The sequence below is a fragment of the Kogia breviceps genome, chromosome 14 (assembly GCF_026419965.1).
Source record: "Kogia breviceps isolate mKogBre1 chromosome 14, mKogBre1 haplotype 1, whole genome shotgun sequence".
Classification (NCBI taxonomy): domain Eukaryota; kingdom Metazoa; phylum Chordata; class Mammalia; order Artiodactyla; family Physeteridae; genus Kogia; species Kogia breviceps.
In genome coordinates this window covers 35,700,629-35,726,793 of record NC_081323.1, presented here as the reverse complement: position 1 = coordinate 35,726,793, position 26,165 = coordinate 35,700,629, and the positions used below count along the sequence as shown (strand labels likewise).

General features: G+C 39.1%; 1 protein-coding gene across 4 annotated transcripts in view; it reads left to right on the top strand.

Moving 5' to 3' along the window:
• Positions 1-25,351, top strand: part of NDUFAF5 (NADH:ubiquinone oxidoreductase complex assembly factor 5) — a 32,237-nt gene extending 6,886 nt beyond the window's left edge. Inside the window, exons 4-12 of one of the 4 annotated variants that reach the window (XR_010836672.1) lie at positions 8-55; positions 1,593-1,696; positions 4,775-4,814; positions 7,568-7,765; positions 12,364-12,424; positions 22,156-22,259; positions 24,551-24,634; positions 24,980-25,062; positions 25,240-25,351. Coding sequence is in view for 3 of the 4 variants with exons in the window: in XM_059039002.2 (XP_058894985.1) it covers positions 8-55; positions 1,593-1,696; positions 4,775-4,814; positions 7,568-7,765; positions 12,364-12,424; positions 24,551-24,634; positions 24,980-25,062; positions 25,240-25,332 (711 nt within the window). In the remaining variant the exon portion in view is untranslated. The remainder of the gene's footprint in view (positions 1-7; positions 56-1,592; positions 1,697-4,774; positions 4,815-7,567; positions 7,766-12,363; positions 12,425-22,155; positions 22,260-24,550; positions 24,635-24,979; positions 25,063-25,239) is intronic. The other 3 variants (XM_067014200.1, XM_059039002.2, XM_067014201.1) reach the window with 3 other exon arrangements.
• The last annotated feature ends 814 nt before the right edge of the window (positions 25,352-26,165 follow it).

Here is a 26,165-nt window from a genome sequence, read left to right as displayed (position 1 = left end):
ATTTCAGGAAACTGTTGGAAAGTTTTTCCAAACAGACATTGCAGAAAATGCTTTGGTAGGTAGCTTTTTAATACTATTGGTTTCTGATCTCGTGGTTTGGTTTTTAGTTCTTTACTTCTTTATTTTTATTTCCTTCAAAATGAAATTCGCTGTTTTTTTCCTGATTATAAATGTAACACACATAAAGGAAAGTAAAACAGTACAGGAAGTATAATGGAGGAAGGAAAAATCACCCTTAGTCCCACCACTCAGAGGCAACCACTGGTGACATTTTGGTCTCCACCTTGTAGGCATATAATATCTCCCCAACACTGTTTTATACAAACATTATTATGCTAACATGCCATATTTTTCATAGAATACCATTCTTTTATATCAATGATTGGTGTATATATATATATATATATATATATATATATATATGTATGTATATACACACACACACACACACACACACACCTATTTATACAGCTATATAGTATTCCAGCATATGAATATTCCACGATTTATTTAGCTAAATTTCTATTGAAAGACAGTTGTATTTCTAGTATCTCAGTAACCAACACTGTGATGAACATCCTTATATAAAGCAATTTTGATTTATTTTCTCCCAGGGAATAAATTCTTAATAGTGGAATGTATGGATTCATTGATGTTCAGCTTTAAATTTTTAATATACATCTCCATACTGCCCTTAGAAAGACTGAAGAACAGAATTAAACAAAAGCGCTCTTTTCTCCTTCTCTTTGGCAACACTGGGCCATTTATTGTCTTTGTCAATGTAATAGGCAGAAAGTAGAATTTCATTGTTTTTATTTACATTTCTTTGATTACTAGAGTAGCCAAATAGCTCTTGATGTCTTTTGGCTATTGGTTTTTTTCAATTTGTGAATTTTGTAAGTAATTTTTATGATGTGCCTGTACCTTAGTCCTTTATCTACTTTAACCTTGGCATGTTCTTATTCTAGGTGGTTTGTAAGAACTTGCTTTTTAGAGATACTAGTTTTTCTTCATATATTTAAAAAATTTTTTCCCAAATATATTGTTTACATTGTTTATTGCTTTTTAGAAGTTTTTGATTAGTTTATCATCAAGTATATCAGTTTTACAATTTCTGGGTTTTTGTTTGTTTGTTTGTTTTTGTGGTATGCGGGCCTCTCACTGTTGTGGCCTCTACCGTTGTGGAGCACAGGCTCCGGATGCACAGGCTCAGTGGCCATGGCTCACGGGCCCAGCCGCTCCGTGGCATGTGGAATCTTCCCGGACCGGGGCACGAACCTGCGTCCCCTGCATCGGCAGGCGGATTCTCAACTACTGCACCACCAAGGAAGTCCAGTTTCTGGTTTTTGAGTCACATTTACTTAGGCATTTTCATCTAAGAGTATAAAAGTGTTCACCCATATTTTCATCTAGCAGTTTTCTGGCTTCAATTATTCCACTGAAACTTTTAATTTTTTTAATTTTTATTTTTTGGAAGGACGAGAAACTACCAAGTAAATATAACATTGACTTAAGTGTAACAAGCAATGATTGTGTTAATAATTAAGATGTTATATAAATGTGTTTTTGAACTTCTGTTTTTTAACTTTTAGAAAAATGCCTTAGAAATGGAAATTCCTACTGTCAGTGTTTTAGCTGATGAAGAATTTCTTCCCTTCAGAGAAAATACATTTGATCTGGTGGTTAGCAGTTTAAGGTTGGTAATCCATTTGTGCGTTTAAAAAATATGTTAAAAATAGATTATTTATGCTCTAAAGTTTTAATATTATAAGGTAAATAAAATAGATAACAGAGTAAATATCTTAATAACTTATTTTAAGTCACAAACCAGTTTTCTCTGGTAAAGAATTATGGATGATATGCTCCCTAGTGGAGATAAGTGATATAGTACCTCAACTTTTTTTCCTCCCCAACTTTCCTTAATTTGCTAAAGTTTATCTGTGTTAGAAGGGTTTTCCTCGCTGACGTAACCTTGTTACATGTTGATGGGGCAAGAGTTTGAAAGAGTATACTGGCTTCAATTTCCTTTTTTTTTTTTTGTGGTACGCAGGCCTCTCACTGTTGTGGCCTCTCCCGTTGCGGGGCACAGGCTCCGGACGCGCAGGCTCAGTGACCATGGCTCACGGGCCCAGCCGCTCCGCGGCATGTGGGATCTTCCCGGACCGGGGCACGAACCCGTGTCCCCTGCATCGGCAGGTGGATTCTCAACCACTGCACCACCAGGGAAGCCCTCGTATTTCCTTTAACTTTAATTCTTCTACACAGAAACGTAGTCCTCAAGGTTACTTTTTCCCTTTGTGCTTCCTACCATGTCCCTCCACATTTATTACAAAAACATATATTATAAATGTTTGTTGAATAGATTATAATGTACAAGGCACTGAGCTCGATGCTTTGGGGAATTGAAAAATTAATTCAGACAGGAATCCTGTCCTCAAAGACCTCAGCATCTAATAGAGAAAATAAAATATTCTGTGTGGTGCCTTATTTCTCCTTATTAATATAGCCAGATTTGTTTTTCAAAGATTCAACATGCTCAATTCAGCCCTTTTAATGGCTGTTTTTAGGGTGACCTATCATTATGGTTGGCCCAAGACTTTACCAGTGTTAGCACTGAAAGGCCTGTGTCTCAGGAAACCCCTCAGTTCCAGGCAAACTGGGAGAGTTGGTCACCCTTGCTGTTTTCTTTAGTTAGTTTGTAATTCTCTGCTTTTTGAGGTGTGCTGAACAAACTTAGAAAAGTATTCAGTTTCTATTGTGAAATAGAAAACATTACAGAGCCTTGGTCTAAGGGAAAGAGCCCTGGGCAGAGGCAGAACCTGAGTTTTAACTTTAGCTCGTGTGCTTGCTATTTGCAAGTAACTACTGTAATTCTGTCACTTTCAGTTTCCCCATAAGTGTGATAGAGTTTATAATATGACCTTAATTTTTAATGTATCAAATAATTGTTAGAAAGCATTATGAAAGATAAGTGTGAGCTTAACATAGTATGGTTTGAAATGGGTCTTTGGTGCTGTCCTGGAATTCAGCTAAGAGGATGCCAGCTCTACCAGGAAAGTGTGACCATACTCTACAGAGACTGAGTCTTGTGGTTATACGACACCACACTCTGGGAGAGGGTCAAATAGAGTCCAAAGACAATGCAAGACATTTCTAAAATTAAGTTTTAAGTATATAGAACTTAGAGTTTATTTATTCTTTTTTATAGTCTTAAAAAATATGGGATATTATTTATCAGAAAACTCATTGAGTTATTTTTGATGAGTAATACTGTTTGCCTTGGGAAAATTATAGGTCTGATGAAGTGGCTTCCCCCCCTCACCCTACAAAAGTAGGACTTAGAATTCTATATGTATCTAGCTTAATTGTTTGATTTAATTGGTGAACTTCCTTGAATATGTCATCAGGTCCTTATTTTTACTACTTCAAATAATTTCTCAGAATAGCACTGTTTAAATGAGATGCCAGATAGGGATGATTTTTACTTTATTTTTTTCCCCAGCTTTATTGAGATATTATTTATATATAACATATGTAAGTTTAAGGTGTACCATATGATGATCAAATACATATATATATTGCAAAATGATTACCACAATAAGGTTAGTTAACAATTTTCATCCCTTCACATAATTGCAGTTTTTTGTGTGTGTATGTGGTGATAACATTTAAGATCTACTCTCTTAAAAACCTTCAATTATATAATACAATGTTGTTAATTATAGTCACCATGCTGTGTATTAGATCCCCGAATCTTGTTTATCTTAAAGCTGGGAGTTTGTATCCTTTGATGAACATTTCCCTGTTTCCCTCTGCCCCTGGCAGCCACCATTCTACTCTGTTTCTATGTGTTTGGCTTTTTTAGATTCTGCATATACGTGAGAACATACAGTATTTTTCTTCCTTTGTCTTGCTTATTTCACTTAGCATAATGCCCTCAAGGTCCATCCATGTTGACCCAAAAGGCAGGATTTCCTTCTTTTTTATGGGTGAATAATATTCCTCTGTGTGTGTGTGTGTGTGTGTGTCTGTGTGTGTCTGTGTGTGTGTGTGTGTGTCTGTGTACACACCACATGGTTTTTTATACATTCATCTCTTAATGGACACTTGGATTGTTTCCGTACCTTGGCTACTGTGAATAATACTGCTGTGAACATGGGAATACAGTTATCTCTTCAAGATAATGACTTTACTTCCTTCAGATAAATATCTAGATGTGGGATTGCTGAATCATATGGTAGTTTAATTTTTAATTTTTTGAGGAACTTTCATAGTGTTTTCCATAGCAGCTGTTCCAGTTTATGTTCCCACCGACAATGCACAAGGGCTCTCTTTTCTCCACATCCTCACCAGCCTTTGTCATCTCTTTTTGTTAATGGACATCCTGATAGGTATAAGGTAACATCTCATTGTGGTTTTGATTTGCATTTCCCTAATTATTAGTGTTGTTGAGCATCTTTTCATATACGTGTTGGTCATCTGTATGTATCCTTTAGAAAAGATAACTTTTACTTTATTCATTGAAGACTATTTGGAGAGATAATCATATCAGGAAAGTGATATACTGTCACATTTTCTCCTGCAACAGAAGGAAGGTAATTCCCTAGGAATATTTTTTATTTTAAAACTTGTATGAAAACAATCAGTGAATTTTGATATGCAATTTCAAAGCTCAAAATTTACACCTTTTTTGTGGCTTATCATTATACTAGTGCTGCTTGTACTAATTAATTATACACATTAAGCTAAAACAAATGTGTGTTTTATATTTTAGTTTGCACTGGGTGAATGACCTTCCTAGAGCACTTGAACAGGTAAAAATCTTAGTGTTGATTCTAATAGCCTGTGTTATTTTGTTTATTGTTAGCAACTTATAGATGTTTCTGTTTTTACACAGAAACTTATAAATGTTTTCCATTTTATATTTTTGACAATTGGAAATGGAAGGAAATAAAAAATTGATTATCTTCTGTCGGCCAGATACACTTGGTGCCCTTTGGCATATTAAGAAGTACATTAGTGACTCCCTGTTCCCTGAGAATTAAGAAATCTAATTATGGAGATGTTACTAAAGTTTTCATAAATATTTAAGACTTGTACAAAATAGTACTGATATCATAAGACATTTTCTGTGTGGCTTTCTTTTCTTCCTGAATTGCCTATAAATTTTTCGTGGGTGAGAACCTATTTGTTCCTACAGTGTTTGTATCTCCCCCATGCCTGATACTTAGGCAATGCTAGTAAATGCTTCTTGGTTGAGATTGATCAACAAACAGGTGAAGGGTGGGTAAAAAGCCTAGTGTTCAGAGGAGGGAAGGAGATCACTGTGGCTTGGAGTGGCCTAGGAAAGCTTTAAGAGGAAGGAATTTCTTGAACAGGGCCTCAAAGGGTAGGTCAGATTTGGAGTGGGAATACACTCCAGGAAGGCAGAATCCCGGGATAGAGGGGAGGTGTAAGAGACTCAGGAGCCTGAAAGGTCAAAGAGGAAGCCTGTTGGAGAATTTGTATAGAGCCAGGTATAGATGAGGAATTTTGGGACCAGACTTAGGCAGACTCAGGTGACAGATTAAGGAATTAGGAGTTTTTTCTTAAGGCAATTCAGAGCCACTGGAGAATTTTGAGGAGGAAAGTGACATGATTAAAAAGCTGGTAGGCAGGATAATAACTACCATATCTTAAGCATATACTGTTTGCCAATCACTGTGCTCTGTTTTATATATGTGTTAAATAACTCTGCAGGATAGCTTCATTTTGCTGATTAGAAAACTGATGCTGGAAGTTGGTTACATGGAAGAGAGACTGTTTCAGTGGCCCAGGCATGAGATACACTAAACTTATGTGGCAGTGGTAGGAGTTAAAAAGAAGAGAAAGGTATTTAGGACTCTGCAAAGTAAGAATCAACAGTTTGGTGGCTGGTTAGAGCTGAAGATCAAAAAGAGTCAGGAGTCAAAGCTTGCCTTAAAGTTTTGAGTCTGGATGCCTGGAGAATAATTAGTAAAAGTAGGGGAAAGATGGTAGTGATTAGGTAAAGGGAATAGAAAATGGTAATTAACAGAAATATGGCATTTGGAAAAGGGAGTTGGTTTGAGAAAAAGTGTTGTGTGTGTGTTGGATGTACTGGGGAATGGGAGGGAGTAAGTTTACCAAGAGACAGATGTTCATGGCACACAGGCAACTAAGGACAAATTTAGAGTTCTGGGAAGTTCAAGGTAGAGATTGGAAAGTGATCCTTGTGAAATCCATGGGAACTGATAAGCCCTCTGTGGTAGAGAGAAGCTGAAGAGAGCTGAGGACTAAATTCTAGGTATGTTATATTAGAGTTTGGTGGCAAGAGAAAGAAGGGGCAGAAGAAAAAAACCAAAAGATTTTACAGTCGGTTTGCTTATATACTGTTTTGTAATTGCTTCATAATGTATTAAATATAAATCCAAGATGCATACTTGAATTAAAAGAGCCTACTGTGATTTGGGTTCTGATGTGCTTCAGAATCCACCCTGTCCTGTAATGTTCCTCATTGTTGAGAATAGTCAGAGTCAAAGCTAGTTAAAGATTGTAGTTCTAAGAGTCATTGAGTAAACATTTATGATACTGGAATTCATTCTGGCTGCTATTTTGCTCAAGTTATCAATTAAAACTGGTTTTTGTTTTAAAGCTGAAAAATAAGTTGGTTACTTCTTAGTTCTGTATGCTACTGGATTAATATGTTAATATTTTTAACTAAAATGTTACTAGATTAATGTTGTGAATCATAATGGTTTCTCTGTAAATCAGCTTTTTCTGCATAATAAGCCACCTCAACTTTTTGTTTTAAAAATAATTAGCTCACAATTTTGTGAATTACGGATTTGAGCTGGACTTAGGAAATTCTGGGTCTGGCTTGGCTCACCTGGTGTCTGATCTGCCAGTGGATTGTCTTGGAGCTGTCAATGGCTTCAGCTGGGACGCCTGGCTGATCTCTTCTCCTCTTCCTCTCATCTTTCACCAGGCCAGCTTAGGCTTGTTCACAACGTGGTGGCCAGACAGGGCTCCTAGAGAGCAGGTGGAAGCAGCAAGGCCATTGAGACCTCGGTCTGACACTGACACACTGTCAACTTGCTCTGCATTCTTTTGGCCAAGTGCAAGTCACAAGGCTAGCCCAGATTCCAGGAGGGGGAAGTAGGCTCCATCCCTTAATGGGGGTTGTTGTTGAGCAGCGTTTCAAAGGGCACAGATACAGGGAGGATGGTGATTTTTGTACTCTACCACACTTTAAATTTTTTTTCTTTCAATATTTTACTGATTATAAGAGTCAGTTTTGTCTATTATAAAAAATCGAAAACATATAAAATATTTTATAGATACTATCAGTAAATGTCTATCTTTACAACAATATTATACTGCAGTGCCTTTCTGACAGTTGGTTGTCTGTTATTTATTAAATTATCTGGTTATTAATTTGACAAAATAAGAATGGTAATCATAAAATATTGATCTAGATACCATATATTTTTAACATTTTTATATGTAAACATTTTAACATTTTTATATGTAAAATGTTGAATAGTTTCGTTGTTTATATTTATTACAGATTCGTTATGTTTTAAAACCAGATGGAGTGCTTATTGGTGCAGTGTTTGGAGGTGACACTCTCTATGAACTCCGGTGTTCATTACAGTTAGCGGAAACAGAAAGGGAAGGAGGATTTTCTCCACATGTCTCTCCTTTCACTACTGTCAATGACCTCGGACATCTGCTTGGGAGAGCTGGCTTTAATACGCTTACTGTGGTAACTATCAAAAGAATTGAGTAACCCATTAATTACACAGTTCAGAAATAATCACTGTCTCTTTTTATCTTGATTGACACAAGGTAGGAATGCAAAATTTTTATTATCCATTACCTGAATAAGTAACTCAAACAAAGAATGTACCTCAGTTAAGGAGGCTTTTTTTTTTTTTTTTTTTGTGGTAGGTGGGCCTCTCACTATTGTGGCCTCTCCCGTTGCTGAGCCTGTAGGTTCCGGATGCACAGGCTCAGCGGCCATGGCTCACGGGCCTAGCCGCTCCGCGGCATGTGGGATCCTCCCAGACCAGGGCACGAACCCGTGTCCCCTGCATCGACAGGCCGACGCTCAACCACTGTGCCACCAGGGAAGCCCAAGGAGGCTATTTTCTAAGACATCCTACTCCATCACAATCTTCAAACCCAGAGTTAGGTGTAACATGAGAGTTAGAGCATCCCAGAGGAGGAGGGAAGGGGGTGTATGGGAGCATTCACAGCATTGCCTCTACCACCAGCCCTCAAGTGAAGTGGTGCCGTGTGAGGCAGAAATGAGAGAGCGTGCATTCACGAGGCCCAGGGTTAGATCCAGGTAGAGAAGGGAGGACAGGGGGCTGTACACCATCAGGGCTGGAGAGATCTGGGAAGAGGTCCCGAGACCATTAGTGATGAGGAAACAAGGAGTCACCATGGTGCAGTGATGGTGCAGGGTGCTGGTGTCTGACAGTATAATTTGGATCCTTACCTTGCCCCTTTACTAGCTAGGGGAATTTGGGGGATTTACTTCACCTCTCTGAGCATTCATTTTTTTAAAAAAATGCAAATGTTACTCACCACAGGTGGCCGTTAGGATTAAATAATTTAAAGGATGTAAAGTACCTGGACCTTCACAATAAATGCTCAATAAGTACTAGTTCCTGCCTTCCTCTCTCCTCCTCCCTCTACTCCTAACACTTTCCAGGCCAAGGCTTCCCGCAGGGACGCATGCGGACAGTGATTCCCCCTTCAAACCTCCTTCAGCAACGAAGTCATTCTAAAAGATGTCATTACTGCCTTCCAGAGAATGGAGTTGCCATGATTTTCCAAACCCCTCAGGCCTAAAAACATCTCTAAACCTGATTAGAAGAAATAGGAATTTTTTTAATGAAGAAAGCTTCTCATTGCATAATTAGAGACTATAAACTTAAAGTAACTTTTTAAGGAGATGTAGTGTTAGTATATTTCATAAAATCAACCTACCGAAAATGGCTTGTCATATCCTTCCGTGCTTTGATAGAAAGCAAGGGGCGTAGACCAGCAGGACCTCTGATGTTGGGAAGGGGTTTCCCTTCCAGGGAAGGGAAGAGACAGAGACTGGGAACTGACGACAACCCTCACGGAGTGATGTTGAAGAACTCGTGCCCAGTCAGACAGGTTAGTCAGCAGTATTAAGGGACTCAAAAGTCATTGCGCATTAGGAAAAAGATGAGACTTCTACTGAGTCATCGAAAGAAAGTTAAATTTTGTTAACCGCTTGCAGTTTTCTATGGTTGTAAAGTGAGTTGTGTGTTCTAGAAAGATTTCTACTAAAAATGTTTAACCTGACGTTATAACATTTCAAAGCCTACATTTCTGTTAATTGGGAATTCAAATAATTCAGAATACCTTCCATATACTTCTCCAAAATTGGGCAGAATGACTCAAACATTAATATAATGCAAAAATATTGCTGTATAATCTTCTCTATAGTTTATAAAATTAGTTGCTAATTTAATATATAAAGTCTATAGAAATTTGTTCCTTGAGACATATACATTGCCTCTAAAGTGCTGTATTAACATTGCATCCTAATTCATTTTCTAAAACTCCCATGCAAGAAAGCTTTTATATAATCAATTACACAGGTTTATGTTTCATACAGCATTAGATATTACTTTTATACTGCAATGGATTTTTATTTTTAAAGTGAAATCAAGTTAAATTAATATCATGTAATTATATTTACATTTATATGACCCTCTTAGTGAATTATTTTTAGAGTTAGTTGGCATTCTAAATGAAGCCCATTTCCTTTTAGAATAGTTTCCAGGCTAATATATTAGAAGAAAACTGCAAATATGGTCCCGCATCTTAATTTGAATAAGACCTTTGACAAGGCTAATCTGGTACTCTTTTTTTTTCGGTACGTGGGCCTCTCACTGTTGTGGCCTCTCCCATTGCGGAGCACAGGCTCCGGACGTGCAGGCTCAGCGGCCATGGCTCACGGGCCCAGCCGCTCCGCCACATGTGGGATCTTCCTGGACTGGGGCATGAGCCCGTGTCCCCTGCATCGGCAGGCGGACTCTCAACCACTGTGCCACCAGGGAAGCCCTCTTTTGATTGAGAAGGAGATGGTGCTTTTAGTTGCTTTCGTTGAATTGTTTTCAAAGGATATTGTTTAATGGTTAGGCATTAGCCTGGAAGGAATTTTATTTTTAATCTTAGAATCTCTTTTTAAAACTAATTTCTCCATGTGGAAAAATATATAGAAGGGACTATCCAGAGATGGTCTTATTGAAAAGTACACATACAACCTGATCCATGCATATGCTTTTATTAAAAAATGAAAAAAAGCACAAACAAACCATGTATAGAGAGAGTAAGGGAGTGGGTCCAAAATGAACAGAAGTCTCCTCCTGCCTTCTGACACCCCATTCCTTTCCACAAGGATGACTTTGGTTAACTGTCTTGTATATCCTTTCAGAACACTTTTTCCTCATAGACTGGAGTATAGTTGTATCACTTAAATGTACATATGCAACAATATATACCCTTTTGCTTTTTTCTATATGCACTCTTTTTTTTCCCCCAGTCAATAACATATCTTGGAGATCCTCCCCTACAAACATACATCTACCACATTCTTTTTTGACAGCTGTATAGTATTTCATTTAATAGATATACTTTATTTAACCTGCTCTCTGTTAATGGACATTTAAATTGTTTCCAGTTTGTTGTTTGTTTTTTTTATACTCTTTCAAAAAATGCTGCAATGAATTTTCTTTTACATAATCTGTCAGATCAATTTCTAGCAATGGCATTGCCTAGTCAAAGAATCTATGCATTTCAAATTTTGACAGATAGAGTAAAATTACCCTCCATAAGGTAGCATTAATTGACATGCCTCATCAACAGTGTGTGTTAATCTGCCACTTATACTTTTGTATCTCTAATGTTAAAAAAGATAGTAATTGGTCATTTTGTTTTGCATTTCTTTAGGAATTAGAATGGATGTTTTTGATAAGTGTTCCTTAGGGTTTTATATTTTATTCTGTGCAACATTAAAGTCCAAAATTGGGAGGTGTAGTTAACATACTAAATAAAGCTACAGAATACAGAAAGATCTAGATACTTCAAAAGTGGTTAGTGCTGGGCTTCCCTGGTGGCGCAGTGGTTGAGAGTCCGCCTGCCGATGCAGGGGACGCGGGTTCGTGCCCCGGTCTGGGAAGATCCCACGTGCCGCAGAGCGGCTGGGCCCGTGAGCCATGGCCACTGAGCCTGTGCGTCCGGAGCCTGTGCTCTGCAACGGGAGAGGCCACAACAGTGAGAGGCCCGTGTAGCACAAAAAAAAATAATAATAAAATAAAAGTGGTTAGTGCCAATAAGATGAAGTTTGAGATACATGCATTTTGATAGCAAACTTGAAAAAACGTGTCCTGTATTCAGGGCTAGTTTCCAATGTAGGCAAACTCCTACATCTGAGTGGTTAACGCAGAGTTTTTATCACATTACAGCCATGCTGGTTGGGCAGCTCCTCTCCATCCTGTAGTTGTGCTATCTCGGCCTTGTATCCTTTAAGGTCACTGCAGCAGAGACAGCCTGGAAAAGGCTCGCTAGCTCTTTATTATTTTGTCTCCACTTCACTTTTCTCTTGCCAGGAGAAATGTCTGGGGTTGTGAAGTGTCAAGGAGTACCTGGATGTTTGGGGAGCATCAGTGGTCTCTGCCACTGTACCAACAGTGAACTCCTGTATCAAACTTCAAAAAGAGTGGGGTGTCATTGCTCAGCAGTTCACTTGAGAAATAAACTGTGTTTGTGCCAGCCATGTGCCCTTTCCTAAACTAGTCCGTGTAGTATTGCTGCATCACGGGGAGTAGAATGAAAGCATCTTGGGAGATGACCCTTTTTGGCTTGGTTCTGGGTGTCACATTTTGAGAGAGAGTGAGATTGATATTGACTATGTAGAGAAAAATGAAGTCAGCACATGTAAGGATCTATAAATTTTGTCTAGAAGCCTAACCCCTCCCCCTAAAAAAATTATAGTGTCCTGGAAGAGTTTTCAAAGACTTGAAGAAAAGGGTAATTGTTTGCAGAGTACAGAGTAGACTTTATTCTCTGTTAAACCCAAGGAGGGAATTAGAACCAGTTGATGGAGTTATAGAAAGATTACCGTTAGAATGGCAAGCATTTATTCTGCAATTTAAAATCTTTGTAAATCAAGTGTAAGCCAGATGACATCTGTGAAGAATACTGTAAAGAAGATTCCTGCTTACCATGAGAGATTGGTCTGGGCAATCTCTACAACCTCTTTTCTAATCTGGATTTTTGGTAATGAATGCCAAAGGATTTGTCTTTCTTTTTGAATAGGACACTGATGAAATTCAAGTTAACTATCCTGGAATGTTTGAATTGATGGAAGATTTACAAGGTAAGACACTTTCAAGAATTTTTAGACTCCATATGAGAGTTGAGGGCTGGTTATGGCAAGCACTGGGGCCAAGCACTAGAGATACGCTGGATGAGGAGAAAGCCGACTGTCTTCATGGAGTTTATACTGTAAAATGGGTGAGGCCAACATGAGGCAGCTGCCACAAAGATAAGTTAAACTAGGATTGTGGTAAGTGCTGTGAAGTAGAGGAACTTAAGAGCTGTGACTGCCTGTGAAAGGCTGGCAGGACTTTCTTTTCTTTTTTTTAACATCTTTATTGGTGTATAATTGCTTTACAGTGGTGTGTTAGTTTCTGCTGTATAACAAAGTGAATAAGCTATACATATACATATATCCCCATATCTCCTCCCTCTTGCATCTCCCTCCCACCCTCCCTCTCCCACCCCTCTAGGTGGTCACAAAGCACCGAGCTGATCTCCCTGTGCTATGCAGCTGCTTCCCAGCAGCCATCCATTCTACATTTGGTAGTGTATATATGTCCATGACACTCTCTCATCTCATCCCAGCCCACCCCTCCCCTTTCCCGTGTCCTCAAGTCCACTCTCTACATCCATCTTTATTCCTGTCCTGGCAGGACTTTCTTTTTTTGTTGGGTTTTTTTTTTTGTATTTTTGTTCTTTTGGTGGTACGCGGGCCTCTCACTGCTGTGGCCTCTCCCGCTGTGGAGCGCAGGCTCAGCGGCCATGGCTCACGGGCCCAGCCACTCTGCGGCATGCGGGATCCTCCCAGACCGGGGCACAAACCCACATCCCCTGCATCAGCAGGTGGACCCTCAACCACTGCGCCACCAGGGAATCCCCTGGCAGGACTTTCTTGAAGGAGCATGTGTGGGTGGTAGAACACCTCAGTGACTTTCTCCAGCAACACTTGGCAGCTCAGATCCAGGCACAGATAGAAAGAAAGCAGGTAGTTGGGTTAGTTTAGGATTGGGGGTTGCCGGGGGGTTAGGTGGGATAGGTCCTGGTGTGGGAGAGTCAACAGAGTCCTGTCTGAGGAAGTGATGGTTGTGCCCTAAAAAATGAAGCAGGGTCACTAGGTAAAGCAGGGAGGAAGTGAGTCCCAGGCACGGAGAACAGCATGTGCAAAGGCCCTGTTTCAAGAAAGAACATGTTTTGCACAGCAAAGGATACCATAAACAAGACCAAAAGACAACCCTCAGAATGGGAGAAAATATTTGCAAATGAAGCAACTGACAAAGGATTAATTTCCAAAATTTATAAGCAACTCATGCAGCTCAATAACAAAAAAACAAACAACCCAATCCAAAAATGGGCAGAAGAACTAAATAGACATTTCTCCAAAGAAGATATACAGATTGCTAACAAACACATGAAAGAATGCTCAACCTCATTAATCATTAGAGAAATGCAAATCAAAACTACAATGAGATATCATCTCACACCGGTCAGATTGGCCATCATCAAAAACTCTAGAAACAATAAATGCTGGAGAGGGTGTGGAGAAAAGGGAACCCTCTTGCACTGCTGGTGGGAATGTAAATTGATACAGCCGCTATGGAGAACAGTATGGAGGTTCCTTAAGAAACTACAAATAGAACTACCATACGACCCAGCAATCCCACTACTGGGCATATACCCTGAGAAAACCATAATTCAGAAAGACTCATGTACCAAAATGTTCATTGCAGCTCTATTTACAATAGCCAGGACATGGAAGCAACCTAAGTGTCCATCAACAGATGAATGGATAAAGAAGATGTGGCACATATATACAATGGAATATTACTCAGCCATAAAAAGAAATGAAACTGAGTTATTTATAATGAGGTGGATGGACCTGGAGTCTGTCATACAGAGTGAAGTAAGTCAGAAGGAGAAAAACAAATACCGTATGCTAACACATATATATGGACTCTAAGGGAAAAAAATGTCATGAAGAGGTTAGTGGTAGGACGGGAATAAAACACAGACTCACTCGAGCATGGACTTGAGGATATGGGGAGGGGGAGGGGTGGGCTGTGACGAAGTGGGGGAGTGGCAGGGACATATATACACTATCAAATGTAAATTAGATAGCTGGTGGGAAGCTGCTGCATAGCACAGGGAGATCACCTCTGTGCTGTGTGACCGCCTGGGGGGGTGGGATAGGGAGGGTGGGAGAGAGGGTGATGCAAGAGGGAGGAGATGTGGGAGCATGTGTGTATGTATAACTGATTTAGTTTGTTGTAGAGGGAAAACTAACACACTATTGTAAAATAATTATACTCCAATAAAGATGTTAAAAAAAAAAAAAAAAAAAAAAAAAAAGAAAGAACATGGCAAGAACTGAAAGAGGGCATTTTGGCCAGAATACAGGGAGTAAAAAGAAAAGTTGACTGATTAAATTGGTAGATAAATGGGGGACTTGTAACCTTTGGTAAGATTGTTTGTCTTTATCTTTAAAGGCCCCTTGAGGTATTTTAATGGGGGGAGGGGTCATGATGTCAGATTTGTATTTTTTTTTTTAACGGATTGGCAGATAAACTAGTAGGGAACTTAACAGCTGGAAAGCTTACTGAGAAATGATGGTGGTTTGGACTAAGGTGGTGGCAGTGGAGATGGAGAGAAGTGAATGGATTCTGGAGATGTTTATGAGATAATTGTGACAGTTCTTGCTGATGGATTACACGTGGGCCGATGAAGGAGAGAGACATTTCAAACATAGCACTGAGTTTCTGGCTCTCCTAGCCAGATAGATGGTGCCCTTCATTGATAGAGAAACAGTAGAAGATGACCAAGTATGGGCAGGGACAGCTCTTGAGTTCACACTTGGGCATGTTGGGTTGGAAACGCTTTTGAAATAGCTGAAACAAGACGTCAGGTAGGCAGTTGAGTGTGTGGCTGTGTAGCTCAGAGGAGGCAACTGGCCCAGGTAAACATTGTGAGTCATTTGTGAATAGGTGGTGTTGGAAGCAGTAGAGAGGTCATGGCCTGGGAGAAGCTTTGAGGAGCAGCAAGGACACAAACCCAACCCCCCAACCCTGAAAGAGGCGAGGCTGCCGACTGAGGGGGAGGCTGGAGAGGTGGTTTGCTCAAAGGAGAGCCTCAACTTACGTCAGTGAGAATTTATGAAGTCTGATTTTTTTATCACGCAAATGGCATAGACAGTTTTGATGAATGGGGGAAGCTGAAGGCATCAGAAATGTGTTCTCTGAAACCCAAACTCTGCTTACCTGGGGGAGCCTTAATCTGGATCCTGAAAAATTGTAAGATGATTTAAAGCAAGTGAATTATAAAAATACATACCTCATGTTTGTTTACAGATTTAATAGTTTTTCATAAGCACTGTTGCACTTGCTTCTCTAATAACCCTCTGGTAACTACTTTACCCCTGTCCTACAAGTCAGAAATATTAAGCCCAAAGAGAAAACTTGCCTGTTAGTGGTAGAACTGAGTGCTAAACTCTTGCCTTCTTGACCCCTGTTCTGGCACTCTCTTGACTGACTCTCCTGCTTCTTGTAGCTGCCCATTTGTAACAAAGTCCATTTTACCTATCAGTCAGCCTCCTCTGAGTACGGTGCTTCTGTCAGCTTTATAAGGGGTAAGATATACAGTCAAAAACTTACTCTTGTAGTCACACTTTTTTTTTTAAATTGGAGTATTTACAATGTTGTGTTAGTTTCAGGTATACAGCAAAATGAATCAGTTATACATATATCCACTCTTTTTTTAGATTCTTTTCCCAAATAGGCCATTACAGAGTATTGAGTAGAGTTCCCTGTGGTATACAGTAGGTCCTTATTATTTAATATATAGTAGTTTGTATATGTCAACCACAATCTCCCAATTTATCCTTCCCCCACCCTTACCCCATGGTAACCATCAGTTTGTTTTCTACATCTGTAACTCTTATTTCTGTTTTGTAGGTAAGTTCATTTGTACCCTTTTTTTTAGATTCCACATATAAGCAATATTATATGATATTTGTCTTTCTCTGTCTTACTTTACTCAGTATGACAATCTCTAGGGCCATCCATGTTGCTGCAAATGGCATTATTTCATTCTTTTTTATGACTGAGTAGTATTCCATTGTGTATATATACCGCATCGTCTTTATCCATTCCTCTGTTGATGCACATTTAGGTTGCTTCCATGTCCTGGCTATTGGAAATAGTGCAGCAGTGAACACTGGGGTGCATTTTATCTTTTCGAATTATGGTTTTCTCCACATATATGCCCAGGAGTGGGATTGCTGGATCATATGGTAGTTCTATTTTTAGTTTTTTAAGGAACCTCCATACTGCTCTCCATAGTGGTTGTACCAACTTAACATTTCCCACCAACAGTGTAGGAGGGTTCCCTTTTCTCCGCACCCTCTCCAGCATTTATTGTTTGTAGATTTTTTGATGATGGCCATTCTGACCAGTGTGAGGTGATACCTCATTGTAGTTTTTATTTGCATTTGTCTAATAATTAGTGATGTTAAACATATTTTCATGTGCCTTTTAAAAAAAAATAAATTTATTTATTTTGGCTGCATTGGTTTTTTAAAAAACATTTTTATTGAAGTATAATTGCTTTACAATGGTGTGTTAGTTTCTGCTTTATAACAAAGTGAATCAGTTATACGTATACAAATACCCCCATATCTAGGTTCTTTGTGACTTTTTTTTTTTTAGATTCCACATACATGAGTTAGCATATGGTATTTAACCATCTGTATGTCTTCTTTGGGGAAATGTCTTGGTTGCATTGGGTCTTTGTTGCTGTGTGCGGGCTTTCTCTAGTTGTGGTGAGTGGGGGCTACTGTTCGTTGCATTGTGCAGGCTTCTCATTGCCGTGGTTTCTCTTGTTGTGGAGCACAGGCTTTAGGCGCATGGGCTTCAGTAGTTGTGGCACACAGGCTCAGTAGTTGTGGTGCCCAGGCTTAGTTGCTCCGTGGCATGTGGGATTTTCCTGGATGAGGGCTCGAACCCGTGTCACCTGCACTGGCAGGCGGATTCTCAACCACTGCACCAGCAGGGAAGCCCTTCTGCCCATTTTTTGATTATGGTGTTTGTTTTTTCTGATATTGAGCTGCATGAGCAGTTTATATATTTTGGAGATTAATCCCTTGTCAGCTGCTTCGTTTCCAAATATTTTCTCCCATTCTGAGGGTTGTCTTTTCATTTTGTATATGGTTTCCTTCACTGTGCAAAAGATTTTAAGTCACTCTTCACTCATTCTAATTTAATCAGGGATTGGTAGCCTTAACATGCATGCCCAAGCTGACGGGGGACCAATAATAAATCACACAGCCCCTCCTGAGCTGCACTTGGCTCCTCCTAATGTAATCACGGAGACCTTCACCCGAAGGCTTGAGAAGTGATGATAGGCTGATGATTTATCATTCAGACTCTACTGACAAAAATATTTTTCAAATACATCATTTAGTTTTGTTCTGCTATGTAAGAAATGCTGTGCTTATGATTCATTTCAAAAAAGAAAAGAGAACAAGACTAGAAATTAGACCTATCAGTTGGAAAAAGTTACTGCCCACTGATTTATAAATATAGAACTTATTCTTTTCTAGGTGCAATTCTGTGAGGTTTTCTAATATCCTAATTTTACAGATGAGCAAATTGCAACATCGAGAAGTTGAGTGTCTTGTCCATGGTCACACGTAATCTGGAATTAAGTGATTAAATCCTATACTGCATACTTGATCCTTGTGTATTTTTTTTCCACTGAAATTAGCATAGATGTTCAATAAAATGCACTAATCTTAACTGTACAGCTGCTCGTATTTTTAAGTACTATATAAACCACTGACTGGAACATTTCCAGCCCCTAGAATGTTGCCTCATGCCCCTTTCCAGTTGATAACTCCCCTTCCCTTAAGGTTTTAATCGGTCATGTATTTTAAGGAACTGTTGTCTAATATTTACCTTTAAGAGGCTTTGCCAGTGCTTCTCTTATTTTTACTGTAAAGCCTTTTACACAAACCATGTGCTTTAGTCTTTAATGTATCTTATTCTTTTTTCTTTTTTAACATCTTTATTGGAGTATAGTTGCTTTACACTGGTGTGTTAGTTTCTGCTTTATAACAAAGTGAATCAGCTATACATATATGTATATCCCCATATCTCCTCCCTCTTACGTCTCCCTCCCACCCTCCCTATCCCACCCCTCTAGGTGGTCACAAAGCACCAAGCTGATCTCCCTGTGCTATGCGGCTGCTTCCCACTAGCTATCTATTTTACATTTGGTAGTGTATATATGTCCATGCCACTCTCTCACCTTGCCCCAGCTTACCCTTCCCCCTCCCCATATCCTCAAGTCCATTCTCTAGTAGGTCTGCATCATTATTCCCATCTGGCCCCTAGGTTCTTACGATGATTTTCTTTCTTTCTTTCTTTTTTTTTTAGATTCCATATATATGTGTTAGCATAAGGTATTTATTTTTCTCTTTCTGAATTACTTCACTCTGTATGACAGTCTCTAGGTCCATCCACCTCACTATAAATAAATCAGTTTTCTTCCATTTTTTGGCCGAGTAGTATTCCATTGTATATATGTGCCACATCTTCTTTATCCATTCATCTGTTGATGGACACTTCAGTTGCTTCCATGCCCTGGCTATTGTAAATAGAGCCGCAATGAACATTGTGGTACATGACTCTTTTTGAATTATGGTTTTCTCAGGGTATATGCCCAGTAGTGGGATTGCTGGGTCATATGGTAGTTCTATTTTTAGTTCTTTAAGGAACCTCCATACTGTTCTCCATAGTGGCTCTATCAATTTACATTCCCACCAACAGTGCAAGAGGGTTCCCTTTTCTCCATACCCGCTCCAGCATTTATTGTTTTTAGATTTTTTGATGATGGCCATTCTGACTGGTGTGAGATATCTCATTGTAGTTTTGATTTGCATTTCTCTAATGATAATGGTGTTGAGCATTCTTTCATGTGTTTTTGGCAATCAGTATATCTTCTTTGCAGAAATGTCTATTTAGGCCTTCTGCCCATTTTTGGTTTGGGTTGTTTATTTTTTTGATATTGAGCTGCATTAGTTGCTTGTAGGTTTTAGAGATTAATTCTTCGTCAGTTGCTTCATTTGCAAATATTTTCTCCCATTCTGAGGGTTGTCTTTTGGTCTTGTTTATGGTTTCCTTTGCTGTGCAAAAGCTTTTAAGTTTCATTAGGTCCCATTTGTTTATTTATTTTTTAATTTCCATTTCTCTAGGAGGTGGGTCAAAAAGAATCTTGCTGTGATTTATGTCATAGAGTGTTCTGCCTATGTTTTCATCTAAGAGTCTGATAGTGTCTGTCCTTACATTTAGGTCCTTAATCCATTTTGAGTTAATTTTTGTGTATAGTGTTAGGGAGTGTTCTAATTTAATTCTTTTACATGTAGCTGTCCAGTTTTCCCAGCATCACTTATTGAACAGGCTGTCTTTTCTCCATTGTATATTCTTGCCTCCTTTATCAAAAATAAGGTGACCATATGTGCATGGGTTTATCTCTGGGCTTTCTATCCTGTACCATTGATCTATATTTCTGTTTTTGTGCCAATACCATACCATCTTGATTACTGTAGCTTTGTAGTATAGTCTGAAATCCAGGAGCCTGATTCCTCCAGCTCCGTTTTTCTTTCTCAAGATTGCTTTGGCTCTTCGGGGTCTTTTGTGTTTCCATACAAATTGTGAAATTTTTTGTTCTAGTTTTATGAAAAATGCCATTGGTATTTTGATAGGGATTGCATTGATTCTGTAGATTGCTTTGGGTAGTAGAGTCATTTTCACAATGTTGATGCTTCCAATCCAATAACATGGTATATCTCATTTATTCTGCTACTGATTCCTTCTATAGAATTTTTAATTTCATTTATTGTGTTGTTCATCATTGTTTGTTTGCTCTTTAGTTCTTCTAGTTCCTTGTTAAACGTTTCTTGTATTTTTTCCATTCCATTTCCAAGATTTTGAATCCTCTTTACTATCATTGCTCTGAATTCTTTTTCAGGTAGATTGCCTATTTCCTCTTCATTTGTTTGGTCTGATGGGTTTTTACTTTCCTCCTTCATCTGCTGTGTATTTCTCTGTCTTCTCACTTTGCTTAACTTACTGTGTTTGGGGTCTCCTTTTCACAGGCTTCGTAGTTCCCATTGTTTTTGTGTCTGCCCCAAGTGGCTAAGGTTGGTTCAGTGGGTTGTGTAGGCTTCCTGGTGGAGGGGACTGGTGCCTGTGTTCTGGTGGATGAGGCTGGATTTTGTCTTTCTGGTGGGCAGGACTGTGTCCAGTGGTGTGTTTTAGGGTGCCTGTGACCTTTTTATGATTTTAAGCAGCCTCTCTGCTGATGGATGGTGTTGTGTTCCTGTCTTGCTAGTTGTTTGGCATAGGGTGTCCACCCTGTAGTTTGCTGGTCATTGAGTGGAGCTGGGTCTTAGCATTGAGATGGAGATCTCTGGGAGAGCTTTTGCCATTTGATATTATGTGGAGCCAGGAGGTCTCTGGTGGACCAATGTCCTGAACTCAGCTCTCCCACCTCAGAGGCATAGGCCTGACACCTGGCCGTAGCACCAAGTCCCTGTCAGCCACATGGCTGCTAGTATTGGAGGGTTTCCTGCAGAGGTGGGGGGTGGCTGTGGCTCACTGCGGGGACAAGGGCACTGACAGCAGAAGTTCTGGAAAGTACTCCTTGGCATGAGCCCTCCCAGAGTTTCAATGTCTCTTACTCTGAAGAGGATTAGGATGAATTTATCTAAAGATAACTTGTAAAAGTGATATTTAACAGTTGATATAAATGTTAACTGGTTGATTTTATATTCATTCACTTACCATTTATTGAGCATCTACCATGTGCCAACCACTGAGCCAGTGCTGGAAATAACATTTCCTGATCTTCTTATGCTCCAGTGGAGAAAGAGACACACAGACATAGGCAGACATATACTTTTAACTGTAAAGTGAGATAATTCTTTTTAAAAGTGCAGAGAGAAACACACAGAAAAATCCCTAAATCTGCTCAGGGAATCAAGGATGCTTTTGCAGAAGAAGCAGCACATAAGCTAAAATTAGTTTGCTAGAAGAATGAAGGGGTGGGTGCACCTTTGGGGGGTTGGGGCCTTGCATTCCAGGCCAAGGAAAAGGCCTGTATAGAATCATGGAGACTCAAGAGGTTACACTCAGCATTCACTTTCCTAATTGAGAAACTGTACAGTAATTCAGTATTGCTTGAATATGTAGAATGGGAAAATGTCGGGAAATGATGCAGGATAGTCCATTCGAGGCTTATCTAGACTTTATCAGGTCAGCCTTGCAGTCTCTTGGGAGAATATTGTGCAGAGGAGGGACAATCAGATTGGTGTGTGAGCAAGCTCACCCTCCAGCATCGTTTGTGAGGCATGTTCATGAGGAAGGTAAGACTAGCTAGCATGGTTAACCTCTCTTGTTTTGCATGAGGAGACTGGGCACAGACAGAAGTAACTTGCCCAAGGTGATGTGTTTAGTAAGCGGTAGAGCAAGGATTTAAGCCCAGTGTAGCAGCCTGACTCATCCTGAAATGTTAGCCAGTCTGCACTGAAAAGGTCAGAGGCAGCTGACGTAGAAAGAAGAGTGGTCGAGGGGTGAATGCAGGAGGGGAGGAGCTTGGCAGACTTCCAGGGGTGCTGCTCTGCAGACTGGAAATTGGTGTTACCTTCTAGTTGTTTTTTGGCATTTTACATTGTGTTATACTTTTTTCTTGATGGTTGTGGTGTTTCTCATTTAAGCTGCTATTATTATTAATTCACAGAAGAAAGTCCAGAATGTTGACCTAATTTTACAGATACAAAACAAGTTTGTGTATCAGCCGATGAATGCGTGAAAAGTTTTGGAGGCTTTCACAGTAGTTTTAAGGTAAGTTCAGTTGTTATTTTTTTAGGCAGTACTCAGTATTGTTCCTAGTAAACCGTAATAAATTAGACTATTTTTAATAAGCAGTTGAACTTAACCTTAAAAACACTGTGAGAGTCTTTAACAGCTACCTGCTTCCCAGATTTTTCTGTTTATCCCAAAGCCCAGAGCTGGTCTGAAGTTCCAGATGTGTTTCCCAGGTGATCTCCAGTAAAGGTCCTCCATGATGCATTATGAAGTTTTATCATTCCATTTTGAAGATGATAAAACTGAGTTTAATAGATAAAACTGAGTTTAATAGATTCATTATGAAGTTTTATCATTCCATTTTGAAGATGATAAAACTGAGTTTAATAGAGGTTAAGTGACTTTGCCTCAGGTTATGTAAGGGCCAGAACTTGGATTATGATCCCAAAGTCTAGACTCTGGGTGCTACATCACACTGCTTGCCCAAGGAGAAGGGAGGTTCTCATGTGAGGGAAGGGTGGACTTCCCTAGCAGCAGAGTTACTATGCTATACAGTAGTGCTCTGTAGTTTCTGTACTATGCTCAGAAAGAGCATTGTGCCTAATTATCTTAATTAGTATATCCTAATACCAGTTATTTAGAAGGCTTTTTTTTTTTTTTTTTTTGCGGTACACGGGCCTCTCACTGTTGTGGCCTCTCCCGTCGCAGAGCACAGGCTCCGGACGCGCAGGCTCAGCGGCCATGGCTCACGGGCCCAGCCGCTCCGCGGCATGTGGGATCTTCCTGGACCGGAGCACGAACCCGCGTCCCCTGCATCGGCAGGCAGACTCTCAACCACTGCGCCACCAGGGAAGCCCCTAGAAGGCATTTTAGAATTTCTAGTGCATTAACTATTTCCATTAAAAAAATTAGGCCTATTTTCCACTGGTGTTGCCTCTGTCTAATGTGTAAGTCATGCCAATGGGGAGTTAAGCAGTAATGAAAGCGCCACAGCCATCATCAGCAATAAACCCTTCCAGTACAAGTTCCAGTTGACCTTTGGTCTCTTGATTCAGTTGATACTCATGATGTGGGAGAATGTTTTTAAATTGGATTATGTAATGGGTCTAAAATGTTAGCATTGGAAGCCTGTAGAGATCATTTAGCCTGGCCAACTTGAGGACCCAGAGAGATGGAACTAAGGTCATGTAGCTACTTCATGACCACAAGAATAAGATTCACCCTCTTCTTCATGGTGATTCATCTACTAGTTTGTATGTCTTTTGTTCTTCATTAATTAGGGCTCTTATACTCACATGATATGGGACATTGCTTTTAGTTTCAGAGCTTCATTATTTTAGGGAATAATAGGAACCTTTTGGGATTGGAGAGAAGATTAACTTATTCCAGCTAATTTGTTGATTGTTTTTAATAAGCCCATTGAAAAATTGGGAGATTATTATTTTTAAACTACTAAAGGATACCAACATTGGGAAGTTTATTGGTATCTTTATTGAAAAACAAAACTAAGAAACCTATTTTTGATCATGTAACATATAGAGAATAAATGTAAAGGATTTTTACTTTTGAAATTCTTTTTATTTTGCAAACTAGTTTAAAATGTGGTCTTTCAAAGTAATTTCGTTTGACTCTATGCATTAAAAAATGTTAAATATATAACATTAATTTTTAGTGAACAATAGACTGACATAATCCTAGCTTTTAGCTGTCAATTTGAAGGAAAGAAATCTAAAAATAAATGTTAAAACATTAAGAAAAGTGCCCCTGAAGAGAATGTACAAAATTGTTTCCTAATCTGGGATCAGTAAAATGTTGTAAAATCTGAAAACACATTGTAGTTTTGGTACTACCTAATGAGTCTTCAAGCCCTCTTCCAAGTTTCACATTCATACTTACATTTACGGCTTACTTGGAAGGAGTGTCCTGTTGTACCAATGTCCTGTCCTGTCCTCAAAGAGCAGCTCAAAGGGGCATAAAAATATGGCATCATTAGAGAGGCCCTTGCCAAAGCCTGATGACTCACCTGGAGGGCCAGTCGCCTTGCTTTTGCCCAGCTGGCCTACCACAGCCCATTGCTGCCAAGGAAAGCCTACTTCCAGGGTTTGCCTTCTGAAATTCGACTTGTCTTAATACCCAGAAGCTTCAAGTAGTTTTGCTTTAGAGTACCTAGCTATTATCTGAGAGCAAAATGAGATTATTTAGGTTATCTTATGTGACTATTAGAGAAGGGGGACGATGGGTGTACCATTGGATGAGATAAGATAAAATCTGTGATGTTGAGCTGCTCAGGGTGTTTGCTGTATTATCTCAAACTGCCTGTATCTTAGGGATGGGTGAGAGTAACTGTGCTTGGAATAGAAAAGCCCTCCTGCACCGAGACACGATGCTGGCAGCTGCAGCAGTGTACAGAGGTAAGGGAGCTGACGTTCTTCCCAGCCAGGCCACACTGACCAACTTGTGCCCTGTCATCTTTATCCCCTAAAATTACGTTTTCCTTTCCTGTTAGGGCACCATCAGATTTCTTGTCCTTCCTTTCAAAACGCAGATCCTGTGGCTACGTATCCTTTTTCCCAGCAGCCCTTACTATTTCCTTACTGTCAGCTTCTCGGTGTGGAGGATTTTTCACAAGAGGCATTCTCAGAATCCCATGAGTATTCTAACATTCATTTCGCTTTGGAAGACATGACTTTCATTGAGCAGATTTATTTTTCCTACTTGCATTTTTTTCAGACTCTAACCATGATTTGTCTTTATAGAAATGTACGGAAATGAGGATGGTTCTGTACCTGCCACCTATCAGATCTATTACATGATAGGATGGAAATATCATGATTCACAGGTAATATTACTAAGAGATCAATTTTTTTCTTAGTGGGTTCATGTTTCCATTTACTTATTGTTTATTTACTTAGGGTGTTTTTTTTTTTTTTTTAATATAAGACAGCTGTAAGGGGGTTAATTAGGGCTATTATATTTATCAGTTTCTAATATCTTTAATCTTTATCATTATTTTCAGGCGAGACCAGCTAAAAGAGGTTCGGCAACTGTGTCATTTGGAGAGCTAGGAAAAATAAATGATCTTATGTCACAGGGGAAAAAATCACAATAAATATTTTATTCAATGTTAACATAGTCCAGACTTTTCATCAGTGATGGGTAACTTTCATGTCTAAAATTATTGCATTTTGAAACTAGAAGCAATATATAAGCTATTTACTGTCAGACTTTTCTAATAATTAGAATAGCCTAATACTCATCTATATTTAGTAACAATTTCAGTTTTACATGTTTTCGTATGGATACTGTTATCTAGTAATTTGAGTGCCTTATTTGCAAAGTCAGCCAAAAAGCAAGAAGATATTTCTATGAAAAATCCACAAATATAGTAACATACCTAAATTCCTGACTTGTGGGAAAAACATCACCCACGCTGACATTTTGTACCTTTTTCTCCTTCTGATCTTATGTTATGTCTGTGAGAGGACGTTAGCCGTGGAGATGAGGAGAGTGACAAGTTGGTAGATTCTTTCGTGTTCTGGCTCATTTAGGATAAAAATGTAGTCTTTTATAACAAGAATTCTAAGATACTTAAGCCAGAATTATTTGTGATACTGTCTTCTTTGCCATGTTCCTCTTTGAAGAGGAACAGAGAATTATGAACCTCTCTAGAGCTCTTAAGTAGTTTTGTACTTTGGAAGAGTGTTTACCTTTACTGAATCCTTCCTCACCTTTTTTTTTTTTTTTAAACCATTAGAATTATAATCTTATTTCTTTCTCACCTCTATGATCTGGGTGAGACCCCTATCATTTTATATACTACCTTAGTTAAGAGGAGAACATTTTAAAGAATTACAGAGGCAAAATTACATGTAAAGTATCTGCACAGTGATGAAAAGTGCTGTTTGCTTGATTTTCCTTTGTTGTTTGAGGTCTTTGGCAATA